This window comes from Aureobasidium pullulans, assembly GCF_000721785.1.
Source record: "Aureobasidium pullulans EXF-150 unplaced genomic scaffold scaffold_14, whole genome shotgun sequence".
Taxonomy (NCBI): domain Eukaryota; kingdom Fungi; phylum Ascomycota; class Dothideomycetes; order Dothideales; family Saccotheciaceae; genus Aureobasidium; species Aureobasidium pullulans.
Window position 1 is genome coordinate 228275 of NW_021941034.1, and position 22804 is coordinate 251078.

At 50.7% G+C, this 22804-nt stretch overlaps 11 protein-coding genes across 11 annotated transcripts; 5 read left to right on the top strand and 6 right to left on the bottom strand.

The window, feature by feature from the left end:
* Window positions 1-77: 77 nt before the first annotated feature.
* M438DRAFT_336984 (uncharacterized protein) lies at window positions 78-560 on the bottom strand (the record flags this gene model as incomplete). Its single annotated transcript, XM_029903944.1, has 1 exon — window positions 78-560. The coding sequence occupies one exon, from the start codon at window positions 558-560 to the stop codon at window positions 78-80; it is 483 nt and encodes a 160-aa protein (XP_029758649.1).
* Window positions 561-1180: 620 nt separating this feature from the next.
* Window positions 1181-4548, bottom strand: M438DRAFT_347235 (aspartyl-tRNA synthetase-like protein). Its single transcript, XM_029905855.1, has one exon. The coding sequence runs from the start codon at window positions 4488-4490 to the stop codon at window positions 1407-1409; it is 3084 nt and encodes a 1027-aa protein (XP_029758650.1). The 5' UTR covers window positions 4491-4548; the 3' UTR covers window positions 1181-1406.
* Window positions 4549-5357: 809 nt separating this feature from the next.
* M438DRAFT_322472 (extracelular serine carboxypeptidase) lies at window positions 5358-7615 on the bottom strand. Its single transcript, XM_029902961.1, has 2 exons — window positions 7323-7615; window positions 5358-7246 (listed from the first exon to the last, which is right to left on the bottom strand). Exons 1-2 carry the CDS (start codon window positions 7416-7418, stop codon window positions 5696-5698), a joined length of 1647 nt encoding a protein of 548 aa, XP_029758651.1. The 5' UTR covers window positions 7419-7615; the 3' UTR covers window positions 5358-5695.
* Window positions 7616-8811: 1196 nt separating this feature from the next.
* On the top strand, window positions 8812-10502 carry M438DRAFT_52504 (DUF1479-domain-containing protein). The gene is made up of 3 exons (XM_029910155.1): window positions 8812-9360; window positions 9418-9620; window positions 9676-10502. The coding sequence occupies exons 1-3, from the start codon at window positions 8910-8912 to the stop codon at window positions 10357-10359; spliced, it is 1338 nt and encodes a 445-aa protein (XP_029758652.1). The 5' UTR covers window positions 8812-8909; the 3' UTR covers window positions 10360-10502.
* Window positions 10503-11898: 1396 nt separating this feature from the next.
* On the top strand, window positions 11899-13317 carry M438DRAFT_300514 (uncharacterized protein; the record flags this gene model as incomplete). Its single annotated transcript, XM_029902071.1, has 1 exon — window positions 11899-13317. The coding sequence occupies one exon, from the start codon at window positions 11899-11901 to the stop codon at window positions 13171-13173; it is 1275 nt and encodes a 424-aa protein (XP_029758653.1). The 3' UTR covers window positions 13174-13317.
* M438DRAFT_52518 (uncharacterized protein) lies at window positions 13288-13833 on the bottom strand. The gene is made up of 2 exons (XM_029910156.1): window positions 13589-13833; window positions 13288-13532 (listed from the first exon to the last, which is right to left on the bottom strand). The coding sequence occupies exons 1-2, from the start codon at window positions 13774-13776 to the stop codon at window positions 13403-13405; spliced, it is 318 nt and encodes a 105-aa protein (XP_029758654.1). The 5' UTR covers window positions 13777-13833; the 3' UTR covers window positions 13288-13402.
* A 253-nt stretch (window positions 13834-14086) lies between these two features.
* M438DRAFT_277632 (uncharacterized protein) lies at window positions 14087-14797 on the bottom strand (the record flags this gene model as incomplete). The annotated part of the gene is made up of 1 exon (XM_029900940.1): window positions 14087-14797. A coding segment is annotated over one exon (711 nt), but the record flags the coding sequence as incomplete, so codon positions are not given.
* Window positions 14798-16440: 1643 nt separating this feature from the next.
* On the top strand, window positions 16441-17296 carry M438DRAFT_366973 (uncharacterized protein). Its single transcript, XM_029907922.1, has 2 exons — window positions 16441-16756; window positions 16814-17296. The coding sequence occupies exons 1-2, from the start codon at window positions 16578-16580 to the stop codon at window positions 17142-17144; spliced, it is 510 nt and encodes a 169-aa protein (XP_029758656.1). The 5' UTR covers window positions 16441-16577; the 3' UTR covers window positions 17145-17296.
* A 613-nt stretch (window positions 17297-17909) lies between these two features.
* On the bottom strand, window positions 17910-19273 carry M438DRAFT_300520 (uncharacterized protein). Its single transcript, XM_029902072.1, has 4 exons — window positions 19143-19273; window positions 18860-19086; window positions 18431-18804; window positions 17910-18372 (listed from the first exon to the last, which is right to left on the bottom strand). Exons 2-4 carry the CDS (start codon window positions 18892-18894, stop codon window positions 18008-18010), a joined length of 774 nt encoding a protein of 257 aa, XP_029758657.1. The 5' UTR covers window positions 18895-19086; window positions 19143-19273; the 3' UTR covers window positions 17910-18007.
* Window positions 19274-19442: 169 nt separating this feature from the next.
* On the top strand, window positions 19443-20562 carry M438DRAFT_366975 (uncharacterized protein). Its single transcript, XM_029907923.1, has 4 exons — window positions 19443-19490; window positions 19549-19584; window positions 19644-19759; window positions 20080-20562. Exons 1-4 carry the CDS (start codon window positions 19469-19471, stop codon window positions 20131-20133), a joined length of 228 nt encoding a protein of 75 aa, XP_029758658.1. The 5' UTR covers window positions 19443-19468; the 3' UTR covers window positions 20134-20562.
* Window positions 20563-20739: 177 nt separating this feature from the next.
* Window positions 20740-22583, top strand: M438DRAFT_322487 (putative endo-1,3(4)-beta-glucanase). Its single transcript, XM_029902962.1, has 3 exons — window positions 20740-21486; window positions 21540-21993; window positions 22049-22583. Exons 1-3 carry the CDS (start codon window positions 21149-21151, stop codon window positions 22391-22393), a joined length of 1137 nt encoding a protein of 378 aa, XP_029758659.1. The 5' UTR covers window positions 20740-21148; the 3' UTR covers window positions 22394-22583.
* Window positions 22584-22804: the final 221 nt, after the last annotated feature.

The following is a 22804-nucleotide window of genomic DNA, read 5'->3' on the forward strand; positions in this document are numbered from 1 at the left end:
GAAGGAAGGTGGGATGGACGAGATGCAAGAGTGAATCAGTGAAAGGAAAAGCATGTGACAAACGCACCCTTGAACGTCTAAAGACGCGCCGGCTCTTCATAAACAATCACCACGTAAGTGAACTCTGGATCAGCCCCATTGATGGTAATGTGTTGGCCAGTGATTTCAGACGTCATCATGTCGCTGCCGTCCGACTTGCGGATTTTCTTCAACGCTGTCTTGGTGCCGGCTCTGGTTGAGCCAACGATCGTGACAGATGGGTTTGCAGGCACAGCTGCCGATTGCCCGGCCGAGACAACTGTCGACGTGCTGTCTCCAGATGGCGATATTGCTGTGATGACTGCTTCTCCGGTGGCTGCTCCACCAGCACCAGCTATCAGTCCACCGGCTGCTGGCTCTGCTGCAATCTCTCTTGCTGCTGCGCGCTGACGCTTGTGACGTTTGTGAACTCTCCAGATTCCAAGACCGATCAAGTTGGCTACGACGATGGGAACAACGAGACTCGGGACGAGGATGACAGCCAACGACGCGCGAGTGACTCCCAGTCCTGGACAAACCATCTTGGCGGCTAAGGGGTGGAGGTTTGAAAGATAAAGGGGGGATCAGACGAATAGAAGTATGGATGAAATGCTGCTTGATATAATGGGGGTGGATAGAATGGTAATGTTGATGGAGAGAGGACGACAGCCCAAGAAGATGTTCGAGGCTTCGCGTCTCGATCCCCTGTAGGAAGCAGCGAGTATCGTTCCTGCTGAACAGCAGGATACTTACGTCAGACTTTCGACGAATGCCCAGCATCAAGCAGTCAGGGTCTACTGATGTCTCAGAAACTTGGACAACTTTCGCAGACGATAATGTCTGGAACATGAGACAATGGGATGCTCCTCAATGCGAATCAGCAATCCTAGAATTGTTCATGTTCTAAAAGCGACAGTCGGGTTGCAGGTTAGCGGTATGTGAGTAGTGCAGTACTACTCCGAACATCCTGTTTCTCTTGCATGGTCAGCGCTGTCACTGAAGACAACAGGATGGGAGGCTTTTCGTTTCATTGTGGTAGCAAACTTACATATATTTTGGCCTGCCCTCCGTCTCTCCCCTAAGACCATTTCACATCTCTGGTCTTCAAGCATGATCAAAACGCAATATATAGTCAAGACACAATACTAGAAGAAACAATTGAGTGAGGAAGCCTGAAAGGATACATAAAAAGCATTAATTAGTGTACGATGCATCTATCAATTCGTAACGGTGACAACAAAAACACATAGAGCGTTCGAGACGTAAAAGGAAAAACAAGAAGAAAAGGTGGTATCGCTGCTGTTGCTGCCGTGTCATGTCCATATATTGTCCATCCATCGTACAAATGTTCAAAGAAAGAGCAGTGGGTATGTTCAACTCCCTTGTCTCTAATTGTTGCCGTCATCGGTGTCCTCGAAGAAAGTCAAGATTGCCTTGACACCTCCGGGTCCAAGACCGTGTGGTGGGTAGCACACGTAGATGGGGTCGTCTTGGGCACCAAGCTTCTCTCTGAACTCAGACTTGGCTGTGAGCTTGAGTTCGGTTGCGATAGCGTGGTAGGCCTTGCTAAGGACCTTGATACGAGTACCCTTCAGATTGTGACCAGGCGTCAGCTTTGAGCTGGCACCACCACCGAAGGTAACTGATTGGGCACCGCCAGCGGCGACCTGCGAGAGCGCGTGCATAACGAGCAACTCGATAGCACCTGAGGGTGCGCCAGGGAAATCAAGCGAGAACTTGACTTGCCATCCGTGATCGGGCGACAGCTGAGCCATGATGACGAAGCCAGAAATTTGACCATCCTTGTCGGTGGTGTAGTGGTACTGACGATGGGCCTCGTCCTGCCAAGGGTGAATATCTGTGAGATGAACCTGCTTGCCCTTACGGTTGGCCAGCCAATCCTTGATGCGACCATCAATCTTCTTCTTGATCTCGGCAGGCACCGGTGTGCCGAGAGGGTAGTCGTGTACCTTGACACCCTCCTTACTGGCGTGGCGGATCTTGCGCTGGATGTCGTGATCGTGAACAGCGGGGTTGTTGCCAGGATCTAAACGTTGCTCAGCAGCGACAGAGAATGTGCGCCAGTCGAACTTGTGGGAAGAAAGGACTTCTTCGACATCGCCGCCACAAAGGAGCCACAATGGCTTGATTCCACGCTCTTTCTTGATGTAGTGAAGGTATCCTTGGATAGTACGGGCGTATTGGCTCTTGTGACAAAGCGGGTCACCGACAGTGATGGCGTATCCTTGGTGGGGCACGAACCCGACGGCAGCACCGGTGACGTCGTCTCTCCAGATCTCGGTACGGGGCTCGAGCCACGAGGTGTTGGAGGCATCTCCGTAGTTGGCGATGAGCTGCTCGACGGGCGGAAGCTCCATGCCTGCGGCGTGGCGATCTTGACCCTCCCATGGAGGGTGCAATGTGCTGGCCTCGGGATGTCTGAGCTGCTTGACGACGGGCTTGGTGGGGAAGGACTTGGGGTCGCGGGGGAAGAGAGTAGCGTGACGAATGTCGCCGAGAGACAGCAACAACATCAGCATACGCTCCAAGCCAATACCACCGCCACCATGAGGAGGAGCTCCCCAGGCGAAGCCTTGCATGTACTCGTCCAAAGTGCTTGGGTCCATCTTCAGGCGCTCCATCTGCTTGATCAGCATCCTCTCGTCGTGGATACGCTGACCACCAGAGAGAATTTCTTGACCACGGAGGAAGATATCGAACGAGTTTGTGACCTTTGAGTTTTCGGGGTCGGGCATGGCGTAGAAGGGTCTGGCGGTAGCAGGGAACTTGTCGAGGACGTAGTAATCCGTACCGTATACTTGCTTGATGACCTTGCCGAGTTGGATCTCGTCACGAGTACCCAGATCCTCGTCTTCGGGAAGAGGGTTGCCGTGTTCGTCTCTCCAGCCAGAGTCGTTCAGCAGACGAATGCCCTCGGAGAAGGGGATGATGGGCGTCTTGTCGAGCCAGACAAGATCCTCGTGAGGGAAGTGCTTCTTCAACGTGTCAATCTCGTGACGGTAGTTTTCGTAGACCTTCTTGAACATGAATTTGAAGAGACCGTCAAGGGTGCGGAGGACTTCGTGATAGTGCTCGTCGATGGCCATCTCCAGATCCAGACCGGTGTACTCGGTCATATGTCTATGTGTGTTACTGTTCTCGGCACGGAAGACAGCACCGATTTCGAAGACCTTGCCAAAGTCTGCCGAGATACACATCTGCTTGGCCAGTTGAGGTGACTGAGCCAGGAAAGCAGGTCTGCCGAAGTAATCGACCTTGAAGACACTGGCACCGGATTCGGTAGCACCGCCTTGTAGCTTGGGGGTGTGGATCTCAATAAAGCCTTGGCCACGCAGGTACTCGCGGAAGAAGGACGAGACACCGGATTGAACGCGGAAAATGCTCTGGGAGGTGTTGGAACGAAGATCAACGATACGGTTGGCGAGACGAGTTCGGTCGGAAATGTGGTGACGGGCGTTCTTGGTCAGCTCAGCTTCTTCACGAGTGACCTCGGCTTCGGCGACGTTGAAGGGAAGAGGCATGGTTCTAGAACCCTCGACGTGCAACTCGTGGATGGAGACTTCGAGGTTCTCGATGGAACAGCCAGTGATTTTGCCTTGCTTGGCCTTGGGCTCCTGGACCACGGCACGAACGCGAACGACCGACTCGAGCTTGAGATGCTTGGTCCAGTACACCATGCCTAGCGAGACACCAGCGTGCTCGTGCAAGACACCCTGGATCGAGGCAGTCTGTTGGCGAAGCTGGATGAAGACGCGGCGAGAACTCATCTGGCGGATCATGTGGACACGAGCGCGGAAAGTAACCCACGAGCCGACGTCCCTCTCAGACAGCTCGAGCAGGTTGACTCTCTTCTCGTTTGGCGGTTGCTGGGGGGCGTAGTAGTTGAGGGGCAGGATACCGTACTTGCTCTTCATGTCACCAGTCTCTTCTGCCTCAGCACGTGCCTGTGTCTGTTGTTGCAGCTGGCGGTCTGCTGCAGCATGCTCTTCGGCCTTTCTGTGTCTCTCCTCCTTCTGTTGCAGCTTTGTACGCTTGCGGAGCTGTGCCTTGGACATGGGCTCGCCAAGGGCATTAAGGGGACGTCCATCGTCGGATGAAGACGAAGAAGAGCCACGGCGAAGCTTGTGTCTGAAAGCGCCCAATGGGCTGTGTGTAGCTCTGTGATGCGAGGTAGAGCGGGACTGGCGGCGGTGGCTCATGTCAGTTGAGGCGCGGCTGACATCGAGGGATTTTCGTGTGTCGATAGAGGTCGAGTTGCGTGGTGAGGCAAAGCGAGCCTTTGAGCCGGGACGAGCAGACGAGTCCAACGACTGGCGAGATCTGTCGGGGATATCTGTGCTGGCTCTGCTGACAGATGTGGGAGTGCCGCTGTCCGAGTTGCTGTGGTTGCCGCTGGCGCTGGTGCTCCGGCGGTGGTGGCCGGGCACGAGCTTGTGCAATGCCTTCTTCATGACTGAAAGCACGGGGCCGGATCAGCCGGATTGTAGTGGTATAGAGGGTCTAGGGAGAGGGAAGAGGGTTTTGCAGGAGCCAAAGAAGGAGATGCAGAATGAATAGAAGAGCCTCTGTCGAGGGTTCAGCGAAGAGATTACCGTCTTTCCCCCACGCTCACCCATTAATCAACATACGTATGCCAAGCTTTCGTCTCCCAAGCCTGCTGCTCAAGGCTTTTTACAAGCATTTGCTTCGACCTGCATAACAATTCCCTTTTAACACGTACTTATTACCGGCTGATGCTGATCTTATTGTGAGAACCTGTAAATTCGTAGTCCCTCCGTCATTCTTATCTATTGACACCGCCATTCCTGCTGGCTCGTGGCAGCTACAAGCTGTCTTGTCTGCTCGTCCTGCGCCAAAAGCCGGAGTTTCGCGGCTCTAACGCGGCTACCCACGAAACCATCGATTCCAATTTCCAGCCTCCTCTCCGCATGCCATTTCCCTTCTTGTCCATGGTCCAAAACGACTGCTAAACACTCTGGGCGACCCTTTTGTAATTTCCGTTTCCTATATTTTCATTCGCTCAACCTGCAGTAACTTGCCACGTTGATTGCAATCCTGCTTTGCAAAGTGATGGCCGGCCTCGTGGCCACATCAATCGACAACACTGACTCTGCTGCTGCTTGTTGTTCGCCCCACGATCGCGATTGTTTTTAAATTGATCTCCCCCAAACCACCGTGCATCCAAGCATCGACGTCATTCCCTGCTTCCTCCCGAGGCTCCTCGGTCTTTCCTTATGACTCTCCATCATCATCGCAAGCAGTAAAAAGATGGGAATATCATCAGTCACACCGAGCAGGACGTTTGGTCGATAAAGTATGGTACAGTATACACAATACGGGTTACGAAATACGTTTGCTGCCGACCGGTTCCGTCCGCATATTTATAGGCGGATGGCTTGTTACCCGCCATCCGACAAAAGCCAATGTCCCGATAGATCTTCTCTCGAAATATCGATACTTGCGCCTTCAAATTTCACATCAGAGACTACCTCGCTCGAACTGAACATTGAGGTCTTAGAGCAATCATTGCAAGACAGCTTTATATGCACGGCTTATAGACAAGTATGATCAAAAGCAGAAACAAAATCTCGTTATGGTGTCACCGCTGAAGAACAAGAATTATCTGTCAATGGCATGTAGCACTTTCACCTCATACTCAGATGGGCCCCTGGGTGGCTGGCTTACGATAAGCTGCCTTGATCTGCTGCTCCAACTGCCACTCTTGCATCCATTCTTGCACGAACTGTATCTCCTGTCTCTGGGTGTCGGCGACTGGCAAGGGAGGTAGGGAGGCCGTAGTCTCGTTGGGGAACAAGCCATTCTCGTCCCAGTGGTGAACAGCTCCGTCAATCAAGATGAAGGGCTCACTGGAAGTAGAGTTGCGCTCCTTGGCACCCTGGGCGTATGCGTGAGGAGTAGCTGGACGCCAGGGGTCGGCAGATCCATCGACAAAAGCAAGACGTGGGTAACTGATGTCGTAGCCACCGTACTTGTTCACCGCATCAACGTTCGCCGGAGTCGTGATGTTGAAGGCATCAACGCACACAATACTTTCGTATTCTAAGTCAAGGAGAGACGAGACGATGGGCAATTGGCCTGGAGGTGCATATCCAGTCTGGAGGTATCCCCATTCGGAGCAATATTGGTAAGCCCATGAGCGCCAGGTGTATGAAGCCAAGTCGTCCTGCTGGTAAGTGGATGAGTTGTGGTTACTGAAACACTCGTCCTGTGTGCTCCCACCAGAGCAAGAGGCCACAGAAGTACGGTTCACGTAGCCAATGAAGTTGAGCATGCGGTTGACCAAGGTCTCCTCGACAGTGTAGTTGGTGTTCTTGATCAGAGACTCCACAACAGGCCGGAGCGAGGATGCAGCGGGGTAAAGCATTGCATCAGATGAAATGTTATTGCAGTATCTGTCGAAGCCGAGACTACCGACCTTGGGATCCCAGTTACGGCTCTGCCAGCCTTCAATGCCGCTAGACAAAGTGCTGGCAAAGTCATCGTCGTAAGTAAGGTTTCCGAGACCAAATGCGGTCTTGAGTTGATGTGTGAGCTCGGACTGGTTCTTCAAAAGAATGGTGTCAACAATGTGGATAAGAGTCTTTTGAGTAGAGATACACTTCGGAGGTCCGTTCTCGGCGATTGGGGTGAAATAATCGTAATAGTTGTAGATGGCCTTGGTCACACCAGAGCTCGAGATTGTTCCCCAAAAGACATCTGGATAGACGACACGGAGGAAGGCGTTGAAAGCACCTGCATACGATCCGCCATATCCGAGGTATGCAGCAGATTTACTCGTCAGATCCAGATGCTCGAGTCCAGGGAAGACAATGTTTCTTGCAAAATATGCCTCATCCGCAAGTGCTTGTTCGGTGGTCAAGAATCGAAGGTTCTTGGTGGACAGATCAGGAGTCGGGAATGATGTTCCATAGTAGCGATGTTCGAGCACAACACCAATACCGTGAGTTGCTTGGGCCAGTTGTGCCAGAATACCCTTCTGTAGATAGGGCAGACGACCAGAAGCATCGGTTTCACCGGACTGTAGCACAATGACGGGACCTCCTGGTTGGTAGTGCGAAGCATCAAACCAATACCTCAAATCGAAAGTGGCATTGCTGTGAGGTTCGTACAGAGTAGAGTTGTGGAAGTGGTCTACAGGCACTGAGATGTTGTATTCAGGATACAGGAGCTCAGGGTTGATGTCACGCTGAGAGGTTCATTAGCACCATGGCCACCTCTGCCCCTAGATTATTCTGGTAGGTAAGTCCTCCAGATGAGCATACCTTCTCCAAACTCAAGGTCTCCACGTCGCGCTTGTGCTGTCTGCTGCCAATGGCAGATACCAATGGAATTGCGTATAAGAATGGTAGAACCTTCATGGTAACGCGTCACTGTCTGCTGATGGTCGAAAGATGTGTATGAGAAGAAGAGGTCAAGAGATTGAGCGAATGGTCAATTGAATCTCAGTCGGTCGCGTCATTTGACGTTCCCCTCGTCTGCTTGCATATTGTTTGTAAAAGAGGAAGGCGGGTTGCACTTGCCGATAAGGTCACCTTCCTCAAGCGGTGATAGGCCGGCGATCCCATGTGCCAAGCTCCGTTCATCACAGTCATCACGACAGCAACGACGTTCAGTTCAGCGATGTTGAAGACGACGTGGAGACCCAGATGAGAACATGAGGTAAGATGCTAATAAAGTCTTTCGCGATTTCACCGCTAGGCAGGCAGGCGCTCTGCTCTTTCAACAGTGGGAGGTTCGCTTCATCTCGCTCACGTCTGTGCTTTCGCCAGGGTGATGCTCTTGACGCGATTTTCGAAACTGAAAACTGCATTTTCATGCGTACTCCCAACACAACTTGTCTTCTTGGGGTTAAAGAGCCCTCATTTGATGCTCATAGGTGGTTACCAATGTCGATTAGCCCTACGACACCGCTTGATCACCATTTCATCTTCTTTCTCAAGCTTTCAGTTTATCCGGGCGTCAAGGTTGAAAAACATAACAAAGCACAAAGGAAGCAGACACGCCTAGACCGGTCGAGGAAGACAACAAGTGGTCGACGTGAGAGCTACCCCAAGAGCTCTACCCTTGGTCGAGGCTGAAACTGGATTATCAATCGAGTTATTCCAAACACACGGAATGTTATACATCGATGCGTGCTCACCATTAGTTGAGATGGAGGGCAATAGATTATGCTATCTTTCAAACTCACATCTATACGCCGCTTTAGCTCATCTGGGAGAGCGCCAGACTGAAGTCAACTTCTGTCCTTCTTGCACCAGCAAGAGTTTTCTGGAGGCACTGTGTTCGATCCACAGAAGCGGCATTGCTTTTGTCCCGTGAAGATACGCCGTATATTTTTGGATCTTCGCGTGTCTACGTCTTTTTTCCCCCTGTCGACCAAGCAGAGTAACACTCGAATACTCGTCGAACGTCAATACGGTATAAGGACTTTACCCGAGGCTTTGATTTTGCACAAAATCCTTTGTCGGAGCAGCGGGTCCGATGCTGGCGGAGAGGAGCCTATCTGGTCGAATGCCGCCCGATCCTGTCGGCAGAGTACGTTTTGGGACATGCCGACGCGATGACCATCTTACCATAACTACAACCTCGTCGGCAAGTCAGACAGCTTTTATAAGCTCGTGTGCTGCTTGAGAATAACGAACATCCATCCATTTCCCATTCTTCAAACACTCTTCATTCGCACAGTTTCCTGTACCTGACGCTAGTCACGGCTGACAACCTCATCGTTACATTACCCTGTTACACTGCCCTTTTATCGTTCCATTGCTTATTCGATATTCGTAAGATCATCTTACGACATTGCACGAGGAAAACATTAAAACCGAAAGGAAGCACATTACTTGGTTAAAATGCTGCGAACCATTCAAACCCTCCGTGCACCACACCGGTTATTGAAATTGTCAAACCAACTGCGTACAGCTGCAACGACTACAAGCGGCAAGGCCGAGGGAACCATCGCGGACTCGTTCGCTTCTCTATCTGGTCAACAATTTGAAGCATTGGAGCCTCGATTTGCTACTGTCAAGGAAGACCTCATCAAAGGTAATGAGCAAGCAGTCAAAGCATCTTGGGAGAGATTGCTCTCGACTTTGAAAAATGAGGTCAAAGAGATCAAGCGAATGGGCTCATCCATCGTGCCTCAAATCGACTTCGAAGACATCGACAACCCGTCCGAACGTTTCAACAGCGAATACAGAAAGCGAGGTGTTGCAGTCATCAAAGGAGCCATTCCCGAGGCCGAAGCCCTGCAGATGAAGGAAGACCTGAAAGAGTACATCAAAGCAAATCCTCAAACCAAGAGTGAGTGATTTTATTGGTCAATTCCAGCAGACATAAGCAAGCTGACACCTCTTCAAGGCTTCTCATCACAAGTCTACGAGCTGTACTGGTCAAAATCGCAGATTCGGGCAAGAGGTCATCCCAATCTTCTCAAAGCACAACAGTTCTTGCTGAGCTACTGGCACTCGAAGGACCCGAATGCATTGTTCTCTGACCTACCAATCTCATACTGCGATAGGCTTCGCATGCGTGAGCCTGGAGATGCGAAGTTTGCCCTCGGCGTACGTTATCAGACACCAGAGTCAAGATATTGGAATCATGCTGACCTGATGATAGCCCCACGTCGACGGAGGTAGCTGTGAGAGATGGGAAGAGACCGGCTACGGTAAGGGTCAAGTGTACAAGGACATCTGGCAAGGTGACTGGGAGAAGTACGACCCCTGGGAGTCCAGCAGCCGTCTGCCAGTCGAGTCAGATCTGTATCAAGGAGCTGGGGCGTGCAGTGCCTTCAGAGCAGCTCAAGGTTGGTTGAGCATGTCGCACACCAGTGCTTTCGAAGGCACTCTGCTTGTCAACCCACTTCTTCAGCTTGCCACGGCGTACTTCCTGCTACGCCCGTTTTTCACTCCAAGAACCGGCCCATCTACTCAGGTCTCCGTCAACGGAGCACTTGAGCAAGCAAATACCGAAGAGTACCTTTCGCCGGAAAACTGGAAGCTTGAGGACAAGCCAAGCTCGTGGTTGCAGGGAGCCAATCTCGGACGTGGTCAGGAGCTCAACGCACTACTTCATCCCCACCTCAACCTGCCTGAGACTATGGTCCACATCCCTAAAGTACAACCCGGCGACTATGTTGTATGGCACTGCGACGGTATCCATGCAGTCGATAAAACACACGCCGGCAAGAGCGACTCAAGCGTGCTCTACATCCCTGCCTGCCCGCTTACCGAGCGCAACGCCGAGTACCTGGTCCGTCAGAGAGATTGCTTCTTGAGAGGTAAGATACAGCTCAAGCCGTGACCAGAGCCAATTATGCTAACAGAAGACAAACAGGCACTCCTTCACCAGACTTCCCTGGCGGCGTCGGCGAAGGCCAGCATGTCGGTCGCGCGTTTCAAGAAGACATTGCCGCGGTCTCGGGAGTCGATGGACTTCGCGCCATGGGATTGGAGAGGTTCGACGAAGGTGCGGGCCGCACACCGGGAGAGAAGCAGGTCATGGCAAGCGCGAACCGCATCCTTGGTTTCAACTGAAGCGGCGTTGTGTTGCGCGTCTTGCATGCGGGACGTATGCCTTTGCGTAGACAATGCAATTTTACTCTACTCTTCTTTGCTGCCCAACGTTAATATTTGGAAGCAGCTACTCATGCCAAAGAAGCCAATATCCTTGCTTGGTGGTTGCGACGACACCCTTGTTCAAGACTGTCATGCGACCGAAGAAATGGGGGCCGAAATGGCTTGCGCTGGTGGTTTTGAATGAGGGTCGCCGATGTGCCAAGAGAAGAGCTCTCTGCCGACCCTCCTCGGCAACAACTTCCGGTCTCTCTTCCTCAGGACTCGGTCTTGTCTTTCTCGACTGCGAGTTGTGCTGTTCTCATGCTTTCTCCTCAATATGTCACCAGAGTACGTACCTCGAGGGAGATGCAATTTATAGACGCGGGAGTGGTAAGCATCCAATGCGCACCGCCCCCGGAGTTGTACATTACATGCACAGTGCGACACAACAACACCGTTCCTCTTCCAGCATCTCTGAGCCATGTCCTCCGGGCCTGTTAACCCTGTCCTGGATCTTGGAACCCATGACGAGCAAATTGGGCGGTGTTCCCGATTGCACCGCCGTGATCCTTCGCTCAGCCTTCGATGCAAGAACAGCACGGCCCCCTGATGTGCATGCGCATGCACATGCTGCAACCTGAGGAAGCCATCAGCAACGTTCCGATACCTTGGAACAGCACTTTCGACTTTGCTCAGCGAGATACGCGATAACCATGTGTATGCATGGTTATTGGATAGACCAACTGTCCTGCCACTCTGCCCTCTTCCTAATCTGCGGGGCTTTTTTGTGTAGACCGGTCAGCAGGATCGACGGTACCCTGCTTGGTGGACTATTTGCAGTTTCCACGGATATTTTCTGGCAGTAAAGGTACTGTACTCAACCAGAGCCCCGAAACGGATGGCGTTCTCTGTTGCGAAAAAGCTCGTTGTTGGCCAGAGGAATGAGGGCAGGTGGGTTGGTTCCGTTTGATTGGTTCTCACTGCCCCGGTTTCTCTTTCCCTACCCACCTCCATTCTATATATGCTCCTCCCAGTCATGTCAATATCTCCTTTCGATCTTCTTCTCTTGTATCTACACTCTATTTGGTGATCTGCTTCACAATTGACTACACCATAACAGCTGCTTTATTGAGCTTTCGACTCAACACTTCAGACCCTCAAATCCTTGTACTACTCCAGTTGGCAGGAGATTTCGTTCTAAGAAGCACCGCAAGCATACTTTGAAGAGTCAACAAGAATCGTTACTTCCGTTGTCACTCCTCGTCACTGCACATTGTCCGACACAATGAACAACATCATGGACGCCGAGTTCATCGATGTCCCGGTCGAGGATGCATACTACTCTACATTCGTTGTCAACAAATACTCAAGCACTCCTTCCATACAAGACTCTGCGTACTCGTCTCCTCGGCCTTCGCCGCCATGGCCGTCTTCAGAGAGTATCAGCGATAGCTGCAGCGGCACATGGTCTTCGCCAACACCGAGTATTGCATATTCGCCATCACCGAAACCAACACACTACCGCAATATCTATCCCACTTGGTCCTCTCAAGAAGGTACTCATTACAGTCTCCAGCCTTTCACATCCCTCAACCAGGTTCAATTCCAGGTCGATGCTTCTACATACACCCAGGGAGAAGCTGCTGGTCTACCGTACTACCAAGACCAATATCCTCACACTCACATTCTTGATGCCCAAGCACTTAGCTTCGCCGGTCTTGGTGATTGGACGACGGTAGAGTACCCTCGTTCATCATCCGAGCAGATCCTGGAGTCGTCACCGGCCCCTTCCTCAACGACAGCTGCCATTGTCATTTCTCGCCACCACTCTCCAGAACGCAACATCCATCCTCAGATCAAACAAGAAGAGCCAGAAGAACACCATCATCATACCTGTCTGGAGTCATCAATCAGTAAGAAACATACCGCCAAAGCAACAACAGCTTATCCATGTCCTTTCCTCCCATACGGCTGTCCAGCAACCTTTTCTTCCAAGAACGAGTGGAAGCGTCATCTCAACACTCAACACCTATCTCTTAGCACATACCGCTGCGACCTTTGCATCCCTAGACCGTCGTCTCCCTCTTCCTCATCGCCGACGCAATCCAACGACTTCAATCGCAAAGACCTGTTCATACAACATCTGCGCCGTATGCATTGCGATGCCACAATCGATTCTGCATCTTCAGTATCGAATCCAACACATACCGCTCTCAGGGCACAAAGATATCATTGTGCATCCATACCAAACACGCCTGCCGCTCTCGCCGAGCAAGCACGTCGCTGCCACATACCTCCTCCTTCTCCACCGTCGTCCACAAGCTGTGTGTTTTGCTGTTGCTCCTTCTCCGGTCCACAAGCGTGGGTCCAACGCACCGAACACATCTCCCGCCACTTGGAGATCCTCCGTCGCGATGGCAAAGAAGTACCCACAATACAAGACTGGAGGAGAGATATCGAGTTAGAGCAATGGTGCTTGAAATATAAAGTACTGTTTCTCCACCGTAGCAGGGGTGGCAAGGAAACAGTCAGAGTTAAGAGTGGAAGAGGAAGATCATGATTATGATTATAATTCTGTTCTTCCATTTTTCTTGTGTTTGTTGCTTGTAAATGATCGTATGCGGTATTATGATTTGTGGATATGATATGATATGACGGGGATGGGATAGATGACATTTTATGATTATGACGAAATAGATACCCCTTTTTTTCTTGAGCCTCCTCCTTTGGATATTTGTGTAAAGCAAAAGGGGTATCTTGCTATTGATATTGACGCCTTTGTAGCCGTCTCAGTGGACGATCGCATAAAAGTCGATGACTTTGTGCCTTTTGATAGGATGAAGAAAAGCTCCACCATGTCGATGAAATAGACCACCCCAAAGAAGATTTATATCGCCAGTAATCTTCCCTCGACTCGCCCTATATCACTGTTACTCCAAAACCTCGCCCTTCTCGACACTGATGTGAGGCATTACAGGCTCATTATCACCCTCCCGGCTACGTAGATACTCGACATAAGAAAGCCCGTCAACAACCGGAGCATTGCCCTCGGAAGAACCGCTAGATTCAGGGCGAACAGGTTCGTCAGAGAACCTGCTAGCAGGAGGGTGCTGTGCGATCTTCTGATCGAGTGCACGGAGTCGTTCCTTGCGGAGCTCGTCATGGTCGAGAGCTTGCTTGTAGCGGTCGTGATGTCTTTGAGAAGTGTACGGGTTGCGAGGAGCCGAAGGGTGGTTGTTGTTATAGAGGGTAGGGCGTCGGGGACCTGAAGGTCGGTAGGTGTCGTAGACTCTGCGTTTCTCGGGGCTCTCAGTCTTGCCCCTGAACTTCTTGGAAGGTGGAGTAGAGCACGAGTAGGCGGCTTCGGCCGGAGCCTTGCGCTTGGTTGAGAAAGAAGGGCGGTTGGGGATAGCCGCCCGATAGTGATGGTCGACGGGACCCGATTGGGTAGGGTAGTAGCCTTTAGTGTTGATGTTGTTGGCGTTATACTTTGCGCCCATCAAATCAGGGGCCGAGCTGTCGTTGCTAGAAACGAAGGCGGGAGCAACGTGACGAGAAGGCAAGTGACCAAGGGTCACAATTGCCATGAGATGGCGGGAGGCGGTTTGCTCGGCCCATCTTTTGAGTTCTGGAGCAGCCTTGTCCTTGAAGGCAAGGACATTGTTGCTCAGCTGGTTCGAGATTGCTTGAGCATGAGCGATGATGAGTGCAAATTGGCCTGCTTGCAGGTGCTTGTTGTTGAACTCTTTGCTCCAGCGGTACCAGGTAGCAGCATAGATGTCGTGGATGACGGTAGTGAAGATGATCAGAGCATCCGAGCCATCGCGTTCGAGAAGGTAGTGTCTAGCCTCCTCCGTGAACAAGTCGGCGATAACGCGCTTGTTGTCAACTTCCAGGGTAAGAAACTCCATAAGATCGTTGCCCTGATCGGCCAGGGTGCGCAAGACTCTGCCAGAGACTTTCCAATGGATGCGGAGGGCGTTGAGGAGTAGGTTCACGCAGATTGCATCTGGAAAGACGGACTCACCGTTGCACTCGAGAAAGGTTAGATGAGCACAATGGTAGGTGGCACCCCCAACAAGATCACTCTTAGACATGCGCGTCAGATCGAGTCTCTCCTGACGCGGGAGGTAAAGGCCAATAGGTGTCTTGGAAGAGGCGTGAGATAGGGCCTGGTGAGACATCTTGGATGTATTGCGCGGTGTCTTTGATGACATGAGTTGAGTAGTGGTTGGAGTTGTGGAGGAAAGAGTGGAGTAGAAAAGGGTTAGAGGATCGCAGAGGGTAGGAGTGCGGATTTGACGAAGGTCGAAAGTGTGAAAGACGAATTCGACGAAGACAGTCCAAACGTATGAGCGAATTGTTGGAACGTACGAAAGACGAAGTCGACGACAGCAACTAATGAATGTCGATGGTCGAGAGTCGACGAAGGACAGTAAAGTCGAAGGACGTCGACGGAAGGTTTTTAGTGTGAACGTCGAAGGTCAACAACGCAAGGTCAATCGTGTTAGAGTCAAAAGTCGACGTTAGAAGGTCGAGCGTATAGAAGTCAAAGCGGACGACAGGGGTTAGGTCGAGTGTATAAACACGAAAGCAGACGACAGGTTGGGTCGAATGTATAGATACACAAAGACGAATTCGACAAAGGATGATCAAACGTGTAAAGACTTAATCGACGGCGAGAGGTTATCGACGAAAAGGTCGACCGTATTAAAGATGTCGACGATGGTATAGTAAGTAAATGTAAGTCGAAAGTCGACGACGGAAGGTCGAACGTATAAGGCTTCAAGCCCGTCAATGGAGGGGTAAGCGAACCAAAGCTAGAAATCGACGACGGAAGGCTATGTCGAAAGCTGACGACGAAGGGTTAGATGAATGAAAGTTAAGCTGAAAATGTAGGTCTCGACCATGTTCGAGCAGTCGATAGAGCAGTCGACGTAACAGTCGACAGCACGCAGCTACCCGATTGTCCGTTTGTTCTCTCTTTGTCTTTCCATTCTTGCCATACTTCCGTTTCTTGTTTGCTCTCATAACTTCTAATGACACTTCTTTACCATATGCGTTGTGTCAATGTTCTTACAGTGATTCTACTTCTGCTTCGTCTGGGTTGATATGCGGCTTAGCGATGGATAAGTCTGACGAGAAAGCATCCATTTCTGGACAAGGAACTCATAGCAGTTGTATGTTAACCACACTACGCTAAATGTCACATGAAGTGACCTTAGGTGATGTCCTGCGCCCCTTGCATCAAAAGTCCTACGCCCCTTGCATCAAAAGTTCTGCTTAAGGGCGTAGCAATGACAGGTTCATTTGGGTTTGATGTCCGAATGGCTCTTTCAAACATCCATAAATGTGGCCAGTTTGCGTAGGCAATCGCCCGGATCCATGTGCCGGACTCGTTATTGTCATGCATTGCTCTCAAATACTCGAGCGAAAAGGTGTTTGTTTCTACAACCAGACCGTCACAAGTCGACTCCGAGAGTGAAAGAACGCTTTGAAGTATTCAATAGATCGAAAAGTCCAAGGTGGTTCCAGGTGTCGCAAAAGCACTCCATGGCTGGCTTCCATTTATCGTCGTCGCTGTTATCCAGATGAGGCATTTTCAGGCTCCGTAACAAGGCCGCTGGGGAGCAGCACAGATTTCAGTTGGAAATCGGAATCTGATGGTATATCGCATAATTTCCGTTATTCGATCACTGCATCGAACAGAGAACACGATCGTAGAAGGCATCAGAAGTGCAGTGAAGGGGTCTGATGGTCTGGTGTGGGGAAATGTCATCACTTACTTTTTGGAAGGAGCATGACGCCTTCCAACGTCACTGAGCATGAAGCTCTAGAGCTTCGTTCAAAAGAGCTTGAGAGCTCGATGCAGGAACACCTTCTTCTCTTCTTCATCTACAAATCAATCTCCACAGACAATTTCAATCTTCCTCAAAACCAATCACCTTTATACCAACAACCACAATGGCCTCCCGCAACGCTGAAGCTGCTTCCAACTCCAACCCTGATGGCTTCCACGCCTCAGCTCCTAGAGATGAGCCTTTAATGTCTTCTGGCCACCAGCCTGGAAAGATGGTCGGCAACGACGCCGCTCCTGAGTTCCACGCCGAGATCCTCCCCGCTGGTACCGCTCCTCCCGAGCAGTAAGTTCACCTTAACTGATACATCAATTCAAGCCTCCTCATACTAACCTCTCACAGCACCTTCCAGCCTGACTACCACGCTGAGAACATCGCTCAAGGCGGCAAGGCCTCCGACACCATTGGCGGTGCCACCTCTGCTCAGGTCCACCAGGGTCTCGGTCAGCCCATCCAAGGCCAAACCTCTTCCGAGTTGAGACACGACGGCCAGTCCCACAATAAGAACCCCGGCACTGGTCTTGACGGCCTCAAGTCCGGCGCTCAGGGCAAGACCGTCGACTCTCGCCTTCCCGAGCACGCCGGCCAGCGCAACCTCGAGAGCGACGAGGCTCAGGGCGGCACCCGCAGCAACGTCCCTTCCGCCGAGGAGAGAATCCCCGACTCTGCTTAAATGCGGAGTTGCTTTCTCTGCCCCTTTTTTCCTTGAACAGACCTGTTTCAACGATCAATGATACCAATGCCTCCGATTATGTACAATTAGTTTAGCATCCACACAGAATGTGGCTACTCGGTCTTGATGGCCATGAGGAATGTGAAATACACCTTCCAAACCTCACACTGCTTTCCACTGTCATCGTAACAATGCCTTTTCTCTATTCATCATCGCGAACGATTTGCCCATAAAAAGTAAACACATGTCGTGCTTTTCAGCCTCAAAGCGGGGCAGATCTGTATCATCGGAAGCAAGCACTGACTTGATTTGCAGCTCCATCGTGGAGTTCGATCGCGGCTTAAAAACCATAGTGATCTGTGCTTTGACTTGCTGCTAAACAGCCAACCCTGGCGATGGCATTGTGATCATCTCTGGAGATGAGGGAGTGATTGAAAATTTGTGTAAGAGAGAGATTGATAAGTCGATTACGATAGAGAATTAAGGTATAGCTAAGGTAGAGTCAGGAATATGGGGTTTCGCTGTTGGCGGATCGATCAAGTACGAATATTGCTTTGCGGTGAGAACCAGAAGATCAGCTCAGATCAAGTCGTAGCCATCACCTGCAAGTCAAGTCAGCACACGCCTCTAGTCTTGCTTCTACAGTAGACAAAACCATTGCCAAACTGTCCAAATTCACCAAGGGAAATATGATCAGGAAACACAAAGTCACACAAATCAAACAATGTCCAAGATGAAGCAGGGAAAGGAAAGAAAACGAAAAAGGAAGAAAAGAAAAAAACTCGCAATGAATCTCTAAAGCTCTAGACTTGGTATCTTTCGAAAACAGACGAGACAGAACTCAAAGGATCTCCCCTTCCTTATTACTCGGCTCCCATCATGGTTGTAAAAGACTCACCAGACTCCTTCTCAATCCTCTCAATAGACTTCTTGTACCCCTCCATGTTATCCAACTTGTTGACGAAATCATTCAACTTGGGGTAATCGGTGGCGTTAATAATCTTCAGTCTTTTCTGACCAGCTTGGAGAGGGAAAGACATCAAGATATCAGCGGCGGTGAGGGTGTTGCCGCAGAGGAAACCACCACCATTGGGAGCGGAGGCGAGCTGGGATTCCAGGAAGTCGAAGTGGGTTTTGAAGTTTGGTTTGAAGTACATGTTGTCCACTCTGCCAACGATCTGGTTTGTGATTGGGCGGATGAAGAAGGGAATTTTGTCGCCTTTAAGGACTGTAATGATGTGCGGTTAGTTTGGCTGTGAGGAATAGAAGTGTGGGTGGAAACGCACAGCTGAAAATGAGGTTGGTGACCATCAGTGCCATAAGAGAGCCCTCAGCGTAATGCAAGAAAAAGTGGTAACGGATCCACTCTTCAGTCTCGAGACCAGGTCCTTCCTTGCCATCCTCGTATCTCTTGGGTGCGAGGTGAGGAGCAAAGTGCTCGGTCAGGTATTCAGTGATGAAACCAGATTCGGCGAGGATCAAAGGGTCTGTTCTACCAGGAGCAGTGATGCCAACGACAGGAGATTTGCCCAGAGGATGCACCTTCTTCAGCTCGGGAGGTGCGAGCATTTCAGGTGTACGCTTGAAGATTTCGATCTTGTAGTCGACATTGCATTCCTCGAGAAGCCAGATGAAGCGCTGGGCTCTGGACTTGTCGAGCCTGGGAGTTTGTTGGATCTTGAATTTGGCAATTATAGATATGCATGTCTACCTACCAGTACAAAGTGACCTTGGGAGCTTCGGTTGCCATGATGGATGTGCTAAATGACTCGTACAATTAGTTTCTCGATAACAGATGCAGACAACTTTAGCACGGTGTATGGGCGCGACTATGTTATGATCTGAGGCTTCTCACAACCTCTACGATAAGAAGAAATCGAGAAATGCGATGAGAAGAGGGGTGACATGTTCATGAAGTTCGTGGAGGGAGGAATCATCTGATCTGATCCTCCATCAAGACAATTGGTGTGTCCAGTCATGCAGGTGAGCTCAACTTACCAGGTATGTGATTGATTGAAATATTGTCGATGTTACACAGGGAAAATTGGCATCTTGTAGAAGACGAAATGTTCACAGGAAAATTGGGTTGCTCGTTTAATGAGACCGAGGCGATAAGCCATCCTGTTTCCTCAGCAAGCCGAGGCGTCACGATCACAAGCAAAAAGAGATCATGATCGCCGAAGCAGTCTGCACAGTTTGCACAGTTTGCTCTCTCAAGCTCTTGGCATCACCGAACCGACAGCGTCAGCGACAGGCATTGAAGGTGTGAACGATACAACTCTCCCAATACCCACCTTTAAATCACAGCTACACATCAATCCAAGATGGCTGGCGGTGGTCACAACAGTGCGCAAATCTACAAAACTGAGAATGACCGACGCGCAGTGAACTGACCTCTCTACAGGTCTCGCCTTTGATCCGGCGCTGGTCAAGTACAACCGTACGCCATCAACCTGAGAGGATACGCCGACCTTGCTCAAATTCTGACTGCGATTCCAGAGATGTCCGTGGATCGTTACAAGCACTTCAAGTGGACTCCCCGTACTGCCTGGCTCTCGATCATCTTCGCTGTCGCTATCCCTAGCTCGCTTTACTACGTCGCAAACAAGACCGATGTAAGTCTACGAATCTCATACTTTCAACACCTTCTGGAGCTGCGAAAATTGCATGTCAAGTGCTGGAATGAAGGAGAATATGCAAGAGGAGGGACGTGAGGGACAGGCATATGGAATCGAACATGGAAGGCTGCGGAACGGCGCATGCACACGGCGGACACAACAGGGCTCTGCAAAAGACGGACTCGTAGGGTTGGTGCCTGAGATGCAGTTTGGCAGACATCCGCAAGCACAAGGCGCCCATCATCACACCTTGAGACCTTAGCTCCAAAGGCGCAGTCTATACCTCGAATGACGGACGCTAATCACATCAATCATAGGGCAAGTACGAGTTCCGCGGCAAGAGAAGAGGAGACACCATGAAGGAGTTCTAAGCTCAATGACGAATGCGAGGTCATGAACAAATGCGACGTTAAAGTTGGGGAAGATACAACAATTATACCACCATGTCAATACCAACCCACAAGAACTACTCCATCCCTTGGTGCCGGCCATCATGACTTGAATCGTTCATGCAGGAGCAGGCAGTCTCTTCAACATCTTATGCAACTACTCGTGTGCACGCCGGAAGAGACTCGGGTTGTACTCTGAAACCGTGATGGCTGTGTGAACCTTGTGCCTGATGTTCTTTTTTTCAACATGTCAAGATTGACGGCTGGTCGGCCTAATCGTTCTCGAGTCAAAGTTTTGTAGCCGCATAGGACTCGCTCAACCTCGTGAAAGCCGCAAAGTATCTCGCTGTTGGACTGTAGATACGAAATGCAGTACACAAGAATAGTAATGACCACCTCTGCACGCGAGAGGAGAACTCCACCTCTCTGTGCCTGGCAGGGATCGTCGTTGTGTTTGTGCTGTGCATGGGGTTGCCCGGGACAAAATTCCTTGATACGAGACGGCGCAAGGACCCGCGAACGTCACAACACTGTATGTGCTTTGCAGAATCCTCAACAACTTCGACCAAACTCCGTATCTGCTTGTCGCAGCCCGCAGTACCAGGGTAGGATAGCTGTTACTCCAGACGAAAGGCCCACAAATATCTCTGCGGGCTCGTCTGTCTGCAGTGCTTCCCACCGACGCGTCAACTGTGGGCACGATTCAGACTCGGATCCTCGTTTTAGAACACATCAAGCATCCAATGGGACCCTTGTACATGATCGTCTGGTTCTTGTCACTGAGGTGACTTTTACGAGTAGGTGTGATGATCTGTTAGCATGTCGTGACTTATCTACTCGCTCTGCCCTGGTGGTGGTTGTATCTTTCGCTCCTGCTCTGCTTTTGCGACCGCTGTTGACTTTCGTTCCTGGCCGCTTCGTCTTTGTGTCACCTTTCCTGACTTTCGTACCCATCGCTCTTTCTATACGAAACTCGCTCGTCCGACGTCTCGCAACGATGCAAGAGAACAAAGCTTTCCTGCCAGACGGCACTTCACCAGAAACCGCTTATCAAGGCGCACCAATGGACAATATGGATATGTCGCCTACTACATCAAAATGGAACCCTAAGGGCTGGCAAAAGAAGTGGAAGATTACTGCAGTCATCGCCGCCGTCATCCTCATCATTGTTATCATCGTTGCTGCAGTAGAGGGCAGCAAGAACAGCAAATCCAAGCCTGACTACCCTGATTACCATGCTCTCAACTACACGCTCGAAGATAGATGGCAAGGAACAAACTTCTTCGACAACTTCGACTACCACTCCTCGCCAGACCCTGCCAACGGCTTTGTCAAGTTCGCACCCCATCTACAAGCAATTACGAGGACGTTGACTAACATGAATGCAGCTACGTGGACCAAGCCACTGCCATATCCACCAACCTGACCTATGCTGGCGACTCGTCGGCATTCCTCAGAGCAGATTCCAAGGACACCGATGCAAAGAACGGCCGCAACTCTGTGCGCATCACCTCCAAGAAGCAATTCCACTCTGGTCTCTTCGTCTTCGATATCAAGCACACCCCTTATGGTTGCGGAACCTGGCCCGCTGTCTGGATGGCCGATCCTAGTGACTGGCCCGGCAACGGAGAGATCGATGTCGTTGAAACAGTCAACCAAGGAAACACCGGCAACCAAATGGCTCTGCACACTTCGAAAAACTGCCAGATGAAGAGCAGACGTGCCCAAACTGGCACCGTCCACGGCACCAACTGCTACAATGGCACAAATGACAATGCTGGCTGTGCAGTCATGGGAGCCTCTAGCTCATATGGCGCCGAAGCCAACGACGATGGTGGTGCAGTAAGTTTTTTCCGTACCATCCTTGACACAATTCCCCTTTGCTTACATGTACCAGGTCTATGCAATGGAGCTCCGTGATGCAGGCATTCGCATGTGGATCTTTAACCGCGATTCTCCTCCTGGAGATCTTAGAGCCAACAACGACACCACTCCCGACCCTTCAACTTGGGGTCTTCCTATCGCCGACTTCCCTAGCACCGACTGCGACATTGGCTCTCACTTCAAGAACCAGTCCATCATTGCGAACATCGACTTCTGCGGCTCCTGGGCCAACAGTGTCTACACCTCGCAGTTTAAATGTCCTGGAAAGTGCGAAGACTTTGTCGCAAAGAACGCAACGGCATTCGAGAAGGCTTACTGGGAGTTTGCAAGCTTCAGGATCTACTCGACGGACGAGTAGAGATAACGAGATCATCGTCCAGCCCGCTGGAATCGCTTTTGATTGTTACGCTGATATGATACCCTTTCCTTTTGATGATTATTTGGCGTTGTAACGGGAAATAGATTATACTGGCTGGATTTCTCTGGATCGATGCAGAGACATGTCCGGCATAATGACATGGTTAGATAGAATATGAATAGAGTTGACGAATTCTTTGACAATGATTGTCAGCGAGTTTATCTTTGTTAAGTCGCTTGTAGATCGGATCAGCTGTGATTCGGTTTGTTTGTCCTTTGCAGAGTAGTTTTAATGTGCATCTCTACTCGTAGCATAAACATGCATGGGTGTTGCCATCCGTCACCTTCATGTGGAAACACTGTTGGTGACATCACCCCGCTGCCGATCGCGGCTATTTTTCGTCGCATCGAT

Coding starts and splice junctions, on each gene's coding strand:
- M438DRAFT_366973 (XM_029907922.1), top strand. CDS start 16,578: ATGGCCTCCCGCAACGCTGAAGCTGCTTCCAACTCCAACCCTGATGGC. Junction 16,757..16,813: donor GGTACCGCTCCTCCCGAGCA/GTAAGTTCACCT, acceptor AACCTCTCACAG/CACCTTCCAGCCTGACTACC.
- M438DRAFT_52504 (XM_029910155.1), top strand. CDS start 8,910: ATGCTGCGAACCATTCAAACCCTCCGTGCACCACACCGGTTATTGAAA. Junction 9,361..9,417: donor AGCAAATCCTCAAACCAAGA/GTGAGTGATTTT, acceptor CACCTCTTCAAG/GCTTCTCATCACAAGTCTAC. Junction 9,621..9,675: donor ATGCGAAGTTTGCCCTCGGC/GTACGTTATCAG, acceptor ACCTGATGATAG/CCCCACGTCGACGGAGGTAG.
- M438DRAFT_347235 (XM_029905855.1), bottom strand. CDS start 4,490: ATGAAGAAGGCATTGCACAAGCTCGTGCCCGGCCACCACCGCCGGAGC.
- M438DRAFT_52518 (XM_029910156.1), bottom strand. CDS start 13,776: ATGACGAGCTCCGCAAGGAACGACTCCGTGCACTCGATCAGAAGATCG. Junction 13,533..13,588: donor GGGAGGGTGATAATGAGCCT/GTAATGCCTCAC, acceptor ACAGTGATATAG/GGCGAGTCGAGGGAAGATTA.
- M438DRAFT_300520 (XM_029902072.1), bottom strand. CDS start 18,894: ATGGCAACCGAAGCTCCCAAGGTCACTTTGTACTG. Junction 18,805..18,859: donor CCCAAGGTCACTTTGTACTG/GTAGGTAGACAT, acceptor ACAAACTCCCAG/GCTCGACAAGTCCAGAGCCC. Junction 18,373..18,430: donor CACCAACCTCATTTTCAGCT/GTGCGTTTCCAC, acceptor ACATCATTACAG/TCCTTAAAGGCGACAAAATT.
- M438DRAFT_322487 (XM_029902962.1), top strand. CDS start 21,149: ATGCAAGAGAACAAAGCTTTCCTGCCAGACGGCACTTCACCAGAAACC. Junction 21,487..21,539: donor CCTGCCAACGGCTTTGTCAA/GTTCGCACCCCA, acceptor ACATGAATGCAG/CTACGTGGACCAAGCCACTG. Junction 21,994..22,048: donor CCAACGACGATGGTGGTGCA/GTAAGTTTTTTC, acceptor TACATGTACCAG/GTCTATGCAATGGAGCTCCG.
- M438DRAFT_322472 (XM_029902961.1), bottom strand. CDS start 7,418: ATGAAGGTTCTACCATTCTTATACGCAATTCCATTGGTATCTGCCATT. Junction 7,247..7,322: donor AGACCTTGAGTTTGGAGAAG/GTATGCTCATCT, acceptor TGAACCTCTCAG/CGTGACATCAACCCTGAGCT.
- M438DRAFT_366975 (XM_029907923.1), top strand. CDS start 19,469: ATGGCTGGCGGTGGTCACAACA. Junction 19,491..19,548: donor GGCTGGCGGTGGTCACAACA/GTGCGCAAATCT, acceptor ACCTCTCTACAG/GTCTCGCCTTTGATCCGGCG. Junction 19,585..19,643: donor GGCGCTGGTCAAGTACAACC/GTACGCCATCAA, acceptor CTGCGATTCCAG/AGATGTCCGTGGATCGTTAC.